Source organism: Leucoraja erinacea, chromosome 7 (assembly GCF_028641065.1).
Source record: "Leucoraja erinacea ecotype New England chromosome 7, Leri_hhj_1, whole genome shotgun sequence".
Classification (NCBI taxonomy): domain Eukaryota; kingdom Metazoa; phylum Chordata; class Chondrichthyes; order Rajiformes; family Rajidae; genus Leucoraja; species Leucoraja erinaceus.
This window is the reverse complement of record NC_073383.1, coordinates 70,681,590-70,693,601: the sequence shown is the minus strand read 5'-3', so window position 1 is coordinate 70,693,601 and position 12,012 is coordinate 70,681,590. Positions and strand designations below refer to the sequence as shown.

At 45.1% G+C, this 12,012-nt stretch overlaps 1 protein-coding gene across 3 annotated transcripts in view; it reads left to right on the top strand.

Annotated features, from left to right (window-relative positions):
• The window catches only part of LOC129699105 (ras-related protein M-Ras), a 55,699-nt gene that overhangs the window by 28,820 nt on the left and 14,867 nt on the right, over positions 1-12,012 (top strand). For all 3 annotated transcript variants that reach the window (XM_055638762.1, XM_055638764.1, XM_055638763.1), the window contains exon 3: positions 10,523-10,676. In XM_055638762.1, coding sequence (XP_055494737.1) covers positions 10,523-10,676 — 154 coding nt within the window. The remainder of the gene's footprint in view (positions 1-10,522; positions 10,677-12,012) is intronic.

Sequence of the window (12,012 nt, the reverse complement as noted above, 5' to 3'; positions counted from 1 at the left end):
TTAATCCTGACCTATAGTGAAATTTGCACGTTCTTCCTGTGACCCTGGGCTTCCTCCCACATCCCAATGACCCACTGGTTGGTGGGTTAGCCGAAGAAGGGCCCCAACCCAAAATGTCACCTATCCATGTTCCCCAGAGCTGCTGCCTGTCCCGTTGAGTAAAGGGCCTGTCCCATGAGCATGCGACTCCATGCGGCAAGCGCGACCTAAAGGGCCGGTCCCACCAGCATGCGCCTGCATGCGGCAAGCGCGACCTAACGTGGTCGCTTGAGCTGTACGGCCTCGCGGGGCCGGTCCCACTTCAATCGCCAGAGCCGTATGGAGTTGTGCGGAGCTGGTCCCGACATCGCGCGGGGCTCCGAAAAACTGACCGTGTTCAAAAATTCTGTGCGGCGCCGGCCCGCAGCCGCCTTGACACCGTACGTCACGCGCGAACTTCCCGCGGACTTTGCTCGAACTTCATGTCACTCACTCGACCTCGCGCGGCCCCTGCTTCTGGTTTGGTCATGCTTGCCGCATGCTGGTGGGACCGGCCCTTTAGTTCGCGCTTGCCGCATGGAGTCGCATGCTCGTGGGACAGGCCCTTTACTCCAGCACTTTGTGTCCTGTTATATAAACCAGCATCTGCAGTTCCTTGTTCTTGCAGTAGGTTGGTGCTCTGTTTTTGGGGGCTCCTTGTGGAGTCTTGCAGCAGAACACACCCACTGGTTTGAAGGGTCTCGACCTGAAACGTCGACTGACTATATTTCCCCTCTCGGATGCTGCCTGACCCGCTGAGTTCCTTCTTCTGCTTCTGTAACACCGACAGATTAACCGGCTGGAATCTGTCAGCGAGTTTTGGACATCTCTGTGTCAAAGATCCCATGACTGAACTACTATTATTTACCAGCACAATTCACAGGCCAGGCACAGAGCTTCAGTTTGAGGAAGCACTGAGTTTGAAATGAGTTTAGTTTATTGTCACTTGCACCGAGGCACAGTGAACATCTTTTGTTGCGTGCTAATCAGTCAGTGGAAATACAATACATGATTACATTCAAGCCACCCACAATGTACAGATACATGATAAAGGGAATAACGTGACTAATGTTTAGTGCAAGATAAAGTCCGTTCATAGATAGTCCAAAGGCACCATGATGTAGATAGTAGCTCAGGATTGATATCCACCCCATTTGATGTCTTGACATTTTCCTTGATCTCCATCCCCTTTGATGTCTTATTTTCACACCTTACACTTCCTTTCCTCTGAATCTCGCCCTCCTCTGACTCTCAGTCTGAAGAAGGGTCTCGACCCGAAACGTCACCCATTCCTTCCCACCAGAGATGCTCCCTGGCCCGCTGAGTAACTCCAGCATTTTGTGTTTATTTTTGGTCTTCCAAAGCCTTCCAAATCCATGAGGAAAGCACAAACAAGTAAGATGCACGTCTGAGTGTCCAGCAAATGGCTCAATGGCTCTTTACCGTCACTTGCACGTTGTCACGTGAACAGCAGCAGTTCACTAGTTAGCTGTGAGCTGCAATAGTTCTTGCTCAGTGATGCATTGAATAGTTGGCCCTTTACCACATCGTTGACCTTCTCCAGCTGAAAGGTTGAGAGAACGTTGCTTATTGCCTGATCACTAATTCCTGTAGAACTGCATGGTTCCCAACATGACCTTCTCTGAACCCTGTCTACATTCATTTGTTGGGCAGTGCGCCGTTTACATGTAATTGATTTTTTTTTTTTCAAACTTAATCACTGGTTCAAGGATTGGGCAGTGAAGTTGTTTATTTGTCGCCCGCTTATCCAAATCCCAAAACATTTAGAGAATTTAAGGTTAATCCTTGGTCTCCTGGCTTGTCAGTGCTTGGGCTGTGTTTTAGAAATTGATTGCCGAGCAGTAGCACATAATAATCACTGCTTTTCAGTTAAATGTGAACGCATTGTTCTTTTTTACTGCCTGAAAAAGATACAAAGTGCTGGTGTTACTCAGCAGGCCAGGAACATCTCTGGAGAACATCGATTGGCATCATTTCTGGTCGTGTCCCAACCCAAAACGACACCTATCCATGTTTTCCAGAGATGCCGGCTGAAATGCTGAGTTGTTCAAATACTTTGTGTCGTTTTATTGTAAACCAGCATCATTCTATTGTCCAATTCTCTTTTAGTTTTTAGTTTTTTCCGTTTTAGAGATTCAGCGCAAAACCAGGCCCTTCGACCCCACCGAGACCAGGCCGACCAGCGATCACCCCGTACACTAACACTAGCCTACACACTAGGGACAATTTATAATTTATATCAAACCAATTAACCTACAGTACCTAAAATGCTGGAGAAACTCAGCGGGTGCAGCAGCATCTATGAAGCGAAGGAAATAGGTGACGTTTCGGGCCGAAATCCTTCTTCAGACTGATAGGGGGTGGGGGGGGGGGGAGATGGAAGGAAAAAGGGAGGAGGAGGAGGAGCCCGAGGGCGGGGGGATGGGAGGAGACAGCTCGAGGGTTAAGGAAGGGGAGGAGACAGCAAGGGCTAGCAAAATTGGGAGAATTCAATGTTCATGCCCGCCGGACGCAGGCTACCCAGGCGGAATATGAGGTGCTGTTCCTCCAATTTCCGGTGTTGCTCACTCTGGCAATGGAGGAGACCCAGGACAGAGAGGTCGGATTGGGAATGGGAGGGGGAGTTGAAGTGCTGAGCCACTGGGAGTTCAGGTAGGTTCTTGCGGACTGAGCGGAGGTGTTCGGCGAAACGATCGCCCAACCTCCGCTTAGTCTCACCGATGTAAATCAGCTGGCATCTAGAGCAGCGGATGCAGTAGATGAGGTTGGAGGAGATACAGGTGAACCTTTGTCGCACCTGGAACGACTGCTTGGGTCCTTGAATGGAGTCGAGGGGGGAGGTAAAGGGACAGGTGTTGCATTTCTTGCGGTTGCAACGGAAAGTGCCCGGGGATGGGGTGGTACGGAAGGGAAGGGAAGAATTGACCTACAGTAAAACCTACAGTACCTGTTCGGTTTTGGAGTGTGAGAGGAAACCAGAGCACCTGTTAAAAACCCATTCGGTCACAGGGAGAAGGTACAACACCCATGGCCAGGATCGAACCCTTGTCCTTGGCGCTGTAAGGCAGCAACTCTATTGCTGCGTCGCTGTGCCACCTCTTTTCTATTAACACTGTTGCAGAACGAATGGAACTTGTGATTTTTCTTGGTTGTTTTTTTTTCAAAATTAAACTTCCAACAAGTAAATATTAATTTTACAGCAAATCTACACGTTCTGTTTCCTTTAGTTTGGAAATGCTGCATGAAATCATGCCCTTCGACCCACTATGTCCATGCCGACCATTCATCACCCGTTCACACTAGTTCTATGTTATACTACTTTCCCTACACATTTGGGACGTATTACAGAGGCCAACTAACCTACGGACCTGCGCATCTTTGGAATGTGGTTAGGAAACCGGAGCACCCATAGAAAACCCTCATGGTCACAGGGAGAACGTGCAAACTCCGCACAGACAGTACCAAAGGTCAGAATTGAATGCGGGTCACTGGTGCTGTGAGGCAACGGCTCTATCAGTTGCACATCTGTGCCTCCAAGTTTTGATTCTGGTAGTAAATTGAAACTAACTCAGAGTAATCTTGTCAGAGTAATTTTAATCAATGCTACCATAGTCACAGGTCGGCAATCCATTCTCGGGTAGTCTGTTTATCCTAGTTTATAGAAATGATGCCTCTGTTTGATCCTGACATCTGTGCAAAGGCATGATGCCCAATCACTGGCAATGTGGATCTGAACCTTTGCTTTAAGCTGTAAACCTGCATGTGAGGCTTCCACTCTCTGTTCTGCCAATGCTCTTTACTAACTTTTGAAATTAAGCACCAGGGAGTTAATTTAACTCCAAAACAAAAAAACCTTTCAATTTCCATTCCTCTCAGCATAACTTATCCAGAGCAGTTGCGATTGCCGATGTTAAAATGCCTTCTTCAAATAGCCACCTGCACTTCTTCTATTTTCTGTTGCATTAGTCCGTGGCTTCAAAACTCCAGGAAGTTCTATTGTCAAATATATAGCAGCTCCTACTCAAGTTTCTGTAGAGCTGTGTTGCAGTGTAAAAGCATCAAGAAGTTGCTTCAGTTTAATTTAGTTTAGTTTAGAGATACCTGTACAACATGGAAACGGGTCCTTCGGCCCACTGAGTCAACTCCGACCAGCGATCCCCGCACATTGGCACCTTCCTACACACACTAGGGACAATTTACAATTATACCAACCTACAGAACCTGTATGTCTTTGGAGTTTGGGAGGAAATTGGAGAAAACCCATGCAGGTTATGGGGACAACATATCAACTCTGTACAGACAGCACCCATAGTCCGGGGGTCTCTGGCGCATTAAGGCAGCAACTCTACCAAAGTGCCACCATGCTGCTCCTAAAAGTGGCAATTTTTTAAAAACGTAATTGAGGCAGTGTTTAAGGAACATTTATACAGGCACATGGATAGGACAGGTTTGGAGGGATATGGGCCAAAAGCATGCAGGTGGGACTGGTGTAGATGGGACATGTTGGTCGGTGTGAGCAAGTTGGGCCAAAGGGCCTGTTTCCATACTGTATCACTCGATGACTCTAAGCAAAGTTGTGAACTGAGCTGGGTAAATGGTTTGCTGGGAATCTCCATTTAAAACTCAGAAATTGATTTCACTCTGTAAAGCACATTTAGAGAAGTTGTTCGCACAAGTGATATAGAAACATAGAAAATAGGTGCAGGAGTAGGCCATTCGACCCTTAGAGCCTGCACCGCCATTCAATATGATCATGGCTGATCATCCAACTCAGTATCCTGTACCTGCCTTCTCTTCATACCCCCTGATCCCTTTAGCCACAAGGGCCACATCTAACTCCCTCTTAAATATAGCCAACGAACTGGCTTCAACTACCTTCTGTGGCAGAGAATTCCAGAGATTCACCACTCTCTGTGTGAAAAATGTTTTCCTCATCTCAGCCCTAAAAGATTTCCCCCTTATCCTTAAACTGTGACCCTTTGTTCTGGACTTCCCCATCATCGGGAGCAATCTTCCTGCATCTAGCCTGTCCAACCCCTTAAGAATTTTGTAAGTTTCTATAAGATCCCCCCTCACTCTTCTAAATTCTAGAGAGTACAAACCGAGTCTATCCACTTTCTTCATATGAAAGTCCTGACATCCCAGGAATCAGTCTGGTGAACCTTCTCTGTACTCCCTATGGCAAGAATGTCTTTCCTCAGATTAGGAGACCAAAAACTGTACGCAATACTCCAGGTGTGGTCTCACCAAGACCCTGTACAACTGCAGTAGAACCTCCCTGCTCCTATACTCAAATCCTTTTGTTATGAATGCTAACACACCATTCGCCTTCTTCACTGCCTGCTGCACCTGCATGCCTACTTTTAATGACTGGTGTACCATGACACCCAGGTCTCGTTTCATCTCCCCCTTTCCTAATCGGCCACCATTCAGATAATAGTCTACTTTCTGTTTTTGCCACCAAAGTGGATAACCTCGCATTTATCCACATTATACTGCATCTGCCATGCATTTGCCCACTCACCCAGCCTATCCAAGTCACCTTGCAGCCTCCTAGCATCCTCCTCACAGCTAACGCTGCCCCCCAGCTTCGTGTCATCCGCAAACTTGGAGATGTTGCATTCAATTCCCTCGTCCAAATCATTAATATATATCGTAAATAACTGGGGTCCCAGCACTGAGCCTTGCGGTACCCCACTAGTCACTGCTTGCCATTGTGAAAATGACCCGTTTACTCCCACTCTTTGCTTCCTGTCTGCCAGCCAGTTCTCTATCGACATCAATACTGAACCCCCAATACCGTGTGCTTTAAGTTTGTATACTAATCTCTTATGTGGGACCTTGTCGAAAGACTTCTGAAAGTCCAGATATAACACATCCACTGGTTCTCCCTTATCCACTCTACTAGTTACATCCTAGAAAAATTCTATAAGATTCGTCAGACATGATTTACCTTTCATAAATCCATGCTGACTTTGTCCAATGATTTCACCACTTTCCAAATGTGCTGCTATCCCATCTTTAATAACTGATTCTAGCAGTTTCCCCACTACCGATGTTAGACTAACTGGTCTGTATTTCCCCGTTTTCTCTCTCCCTCCCTTTTTAAAAAGTGGGGTTACATTAGCTACCCTCCAATCCTCGGGAACTACTCCAGAATCTAAAGAGTTTTGAAAAATTATCACTAATGCATCCACTATTTCTGGGGCTACTTCCTTAAGTACTTTGGGATGCAGCCCATCTGGCCCTGGGGATTTATCGGCCTTTAATCCATTCAATTTACCTAACACCACTTCACGGCTAACCTGGATTTCACTCAGTTCCTCCATCTCATTTGACCCCCGGTCCCCTGCTATTTCCGGCAGATTATTTATGTCTTCCTTAGTGAAGACAGAACCAAAGTAGTTATTCAATTGGTCTGCCATGTCCTTGTTCCCCATGATCAATTCACCTGTTTCTGACTGCGAGGGACCTACATTTGTTTTAACTAATCTTTTTCTCTTCACATAGCTATAAAAGCTTTTGCAGTCAGTTTTTATGTTCCCTGCCAGTTTTCTTTCATAATCTATTTTCCCTTTCCTAATTAAGCCCTTTGTCCTCCTCTGCTGGACTCTGAATTTCTCCCAGTCCTCTTGTAGGCTGCTTTTTCTGGCTAATTTGTACACTTCATCTTTTGTTTTGATACTATCCCTGATTTCCCTTGTTATCCATGGATGCACTACCTTCCCTGATTTATTTTTTTGCCAAACTGGGATGAACAATTGTTGTAGTTCATCCATGCAGTCATTAAATGCCTTCCATTGCATATCCACCGTCAACACATTAAGAATCAATTGACAGTCTATCTTGGCCAATTCACGTCTCATACCCTCAAAGTTACCTTTCTTTAAGTTCAGGACCCTTGATATGAAACCAAAATCTCTCATATAGACAATAGGTGCAGGAGTAGGCCATTTGGCCCTTCGAGCCAGCACCGCCATTCAATATGAAAATATCCAAAGAACCGGCCTCCACCGAGGCAGAGAATTCCACAGACTCACAACTCTCTGTGTGAAAAAGATTCTCATTGGGATTATTTTTCAACAGAAGTGTTTAAACAGCAGTCCCGAACTACTATCTACTTCGATGGTGACCCTCGGACTATCCTTGTTCGGACATTGCTGGCTTTACCTTGCACTAAACGTTATTCCCTTATCATGTATCTATACGCTGGAAATGGCTCGTTTGTAATCATGTAATGTCTTTCCGCTGACTGTATAGCACGCAACAAAGGTTTTTCACTGCACCTCGTTACATGTGGCAATAAACTAAACTGAACTGAAACTACAAGTTTCAAATGCTACACCTGAGGAAATGGTTGAAGTTCCTGTTAAAATAACACCGGAAGCAGAGAATGCAACTTTTTTGAATGGGGTTTCACTTGACTTGAGCATCTTCTGATCAGGGGCAGCATTGATTATTAAATCGGCAGAACATTAGACGCGATGGCCTCCTCTTTCCTCTTTGAGTCCCTACCAAGGTTAGAAGAGATTACGGAATGTTTGGCTTGTATGTTCCAAGATTACTGAGTGGAGGAAAATTTGAACATGATGATAGGACTACACTCATCAATTGCTCTAATGTTCGTCACGTTATCTTTTAATCACTTAATTAAAAAAATGTTTTTTATCAGTTTTAGATGAGCAGTTACCTGAAATGTGCTTTGCAGTTTAAATATCAAGGACTTTGTATCAGGCACATTGACAATCAGATGGCATTCTTGTGCTTGCATGAATTATCCTGCCTACAGCAGTTTTAAGCAAAAGCACAAATGACTCAAGTAAAATGCGTGGATAGGGGGAGGATTGCAGCCTGCAAGTGACGTTCGTTGGAGAGACTGCACTATTTTTGACAGCAGTGTAACATGTTGTGCACTGTAAAGGGTAATCGGTGTCTTTAAAATGTCACAATATCAAAACCTCCGACTTCCATGGGAGCTACAAGTGTCGTGAAAAATCATCACCGTTACATTGGCGGCACGGTGGCGCAGCTGTAGAGTTGCTGACTTACAGCGCCAGAGACCAGGGTTCCATCCTGACTACGGGTGTTTGTCTGTACATTATACAGAATCGGTACACGATGACAATGATAAAACTAAACCTGGATCTGTATTTGTATCTTGACGTGTAATCACCATCACTGGTTGTCGCTTACATTAGGAGGGTCATGTGCAAAGTCGCAATTAAATATTAAAGTGGGCCTTAGAGGTCAGCGACTTAATATCGATTGTTTCCGACTTGGCCTTGAAGGTCGTGACGTCGGGTGCAGTGTGAATGTCATGGTGGAGATGATTCCATTTGCGAATTGTCTTTGGGTACAGCCTGATGTAACATCAAGTCAAGTTTATTTGTCACATACACATACGAGATGTGCAGTGAAATGAAAGTGGCAATGCTCGCGGACTTTTGTGCAAAAGACAAACAACAAAACACCAAACAAATTATAAACACAATCATAACACACATGACACACACATAACACACATATTTGATGTAACATATAATTCATCTTCCCAAAAGAACATTGAAAATATTGATTATTGGGGTTATTGATAGGGGACGATCAGTCATGATCACATTGAATGGCGGTGCTGGCTCGAAGGGCCGAATGGGTTCCCCCTGCACCTATTTTCAATGTTTCTATGAAAATCTGGATTAATCTTCATTAAAGGCAGAAAAGTCTGGAAATACCGGTAGCATCTGTGGAAAGAGAAAAACAGAGCGGACTATTCGTCAAAAATCTTTCATCATAACAGAGAGGGAGAAAAAATAAGCTAACTGAGATGGTGGGGTAGGGTGTGTCTCCAATGAGATAAACCGGGGTGACTGGATCTATACTGTACTTTCTGTAGCCCCATCAGTCGACTGATGGTTGAAAAAGTGGCATTTGTTATTTCAAAACTGAGACTGATCATTAGAAAATGCAGGAAGGAACTGCAGATGCTAGTTTACACTGAAGATAGATACAAAAAGCTGGACTAAATCACCGGGTCAGGCAGCATCTCTGGAGAAAAAGGATAGGTGACGTTCGGGGCAAGAGGGTCTGAAGAAGGGTCTCGACCTGAATAAGTTACCTATTCTTTTTCCTATTCCTTTTCTCCAGAGATGTTGTGTGATCCGCTGAATTACTCCAGCTTTTTGTATCTATCTTCTGATCAATAGAAAGTTGCTAAGTTAGATGGAGATCCATCATGGCAGAACAATTTTAAGAGATTGAGTAGCCTGCTCCTGTTCCCGGCCAAGCAATTTGCCATCCATCCACTTGGGAGCAACTGTGATTAACTTTGGTTGGTCTCTGAAGAAAAAGAAAATCCTTAATGTTTCACAAAACAACTGAGACCACATTGTACTGGGTGCTTGCAAATGTACTCAGGAAGGCCGACAGCATCCATAAAGACTCCTCACACCCTTGTAATGGACTGTTCGAACTACTTCCCTCCGGCAGACGTTACAAGGCCTTCTACGCCCGAACCTCCAGACTCAGAAACAGCTTGATTCCCAGAGCTATAGCAGCTCTGAACCAGCCCTGCTGAGTGCCCCCCATCCCACCTGGACTGTCTCCCTCGGATGGTCACGTCGCACAGACAAATCTGCACTTTAGTCTGTTTGAACTGTTTTGACTATTTTACTGTTGTAATGTTCTTTTTACAAACCATGTTCTCGGGGTATCTAAATCTAAATTTTATTAGTTATTAAGTTATGACATCGGATGGAAGCTGCATACCAAATCTCGTTGCGCTTATGTGCAATGACAATACAATAAAATATTATTATTATTATTATTATTATTACTTTATATGGAACTGGGCAATTAGTTTAATCTAGTGATTTATGGGGTTTTTTGCTGTGTCTGTTCCTCGAAATATTTTCCTGTTTTACCTTTTTTTATTTTTGCTTTTAAACATTGTAGACATGCCCAGGGCCACCAAGACCATGTAAGGGTCTTGCTCTGTGCAACTATGTTAGCAAGTTCACAGGTGAGTTTTGTTTTCAACAGTCTACTTTGGAAGCATTGGAATAGTGGATTGGATATATGAAAAGTCCAAAGGTTTAGCTTGCATATTGTTGGAACTAAATTTGCAATGAACCAGGTGGGAATGGCACAGTGGGGCAGCGGTAGAGTTGCTGCCTTACAGCGCCAGGGACCCGGGTTCGATCCTGATTACGGGTGCTGTCTTTACGGAGTTTGTACGTTCTCCCTGTGACCATGTGGGTTTTCTCTAGGTGCTCCGGTTTCCTCCCACACGACAAAGACGTACAGGTTTGTAGGTTAATTGGCTTCTGTAAATTGTAAATTGGCCCTAGTGTGTAGGGTAGTGCTAGTGAAGGTGGTGATCGCTGGTCAGTGTGGACTCGGTGGGCCAAAGGACCTCTTTCCGCGCTGTATTTCTAAAATCTAAAGAACAATTTCTATCTCAATAATCTTTTTTTTTGTCTCCTCATAGTGCTGGACACCGCTGGTCAAGAGGAATTCAGTGCGATGAGAGAGCAATACATGAGGACAGGAGATGGGTTTCTCATAGTCTATTCAGTCACGGACAAGGCCAGCTTTGAACATGTGGACAGGTTTCACCAGCTCATCCTTCGAGTCAAAGACAGGTACGTCTCTGTAATGTTGCGCGAGTCCTGCTTCCTTGAACTCCATGGCCTCGTCTTAAATTGTCAGCATATGGACTTTTTAATGTAACAATTTAATCTTTCTTTAGTCTGCTGCTTCAAATATATCCATTCAAACGTTTCCACGCATCTCACTGGATGTTTCAAAGATCTTATCAATTTATGATATGTATATAATACATAAGACATTGAGGCAGAATTAGGCCATTCGGCCCATCTAGTCTACTGTCATTTAATCATGGCTGCTCAATGTTTCCCTCCCAACCCCATTCCCGTGCCTTCTCCCTGTAACCCTTGACACCCTTACTAATCAAGAATCTATCCATCTCTGCTTTATGAATCCCCAATGCCCAGGCCTTCACAGTCATCTGCAGCAATTAATTCCACGGATTCACCACCCTCTGGCTTAAGAAATTCCTCCTCATGTCCATTCTAAGAAATTCCTCCATATCTCACTCAGAATCTTATTGTAATGGTGGAACGGCAGCAGTAGAATTGTCCACTGCAGGCTCCCACACAGCAGTGTAAGAGTGAAGGTGGACAAAAGTGCCGGAGAAACTCAGTGGGTGAGGCAGCATGTATGGAGCGAAGGAATAGGCTTCCTGTCCTGGGCAGATCAGTCCGCAAACCAGATTGTGATGCTGCCGGATAAGATGCTTTCTACGGCCCCAGAGTAGAAGCACTGAAGGATCCTCAGAGAGACTCTGAATTTCCTCAGCTGCCTGTGGTAAAGGCGCTTGCCTTGCCTTACTCACCAGTGCGGCAGTGTGTGTTGTCCATGTCAGATCCTCTGTGGTGTGGACTCCATCGGGCGACAGATAGCACAATGGGCTAAGAGTTCGGCTGGCGACCGGAAGGTAGCCGGTTCAAATCCCGCTTGGAGTGCATACTGTCGTTGTGTCCTTGGGCAAGACACTTCACCCACCTTTGCCTGTAATGGAATGTAATTACGGCGGCAGGCGCGGGCACACCGCGACGCCCTGTGTCTCCCTTTCAAGGGAGATGCTAAAAATGCATTTCGTTGTCTCTGTACTGTACACTGACAATGACAATAAATTGAATCATTTCATTTTTTTTTTTTTTCATTTCATTTCATTTCATTCCCAGGTATTTAAAGCAGTTCGCCCTATACAGAGTGGTCCCATTTATCTCCAGTGGCTTGTACGTCCTCGGATGTTGTGCCCTTCTAAAGTCCGCAATCAGCTCCTTAGTTTTTTGTGACAATCAAGAGGAGGCTGTTGGCCTGATACCAGAGTGCTGGATCAGCCACCTCCTCACGGTAGGCCCTCCCATCGTTATCAGAGATCAGGCTTGGCGT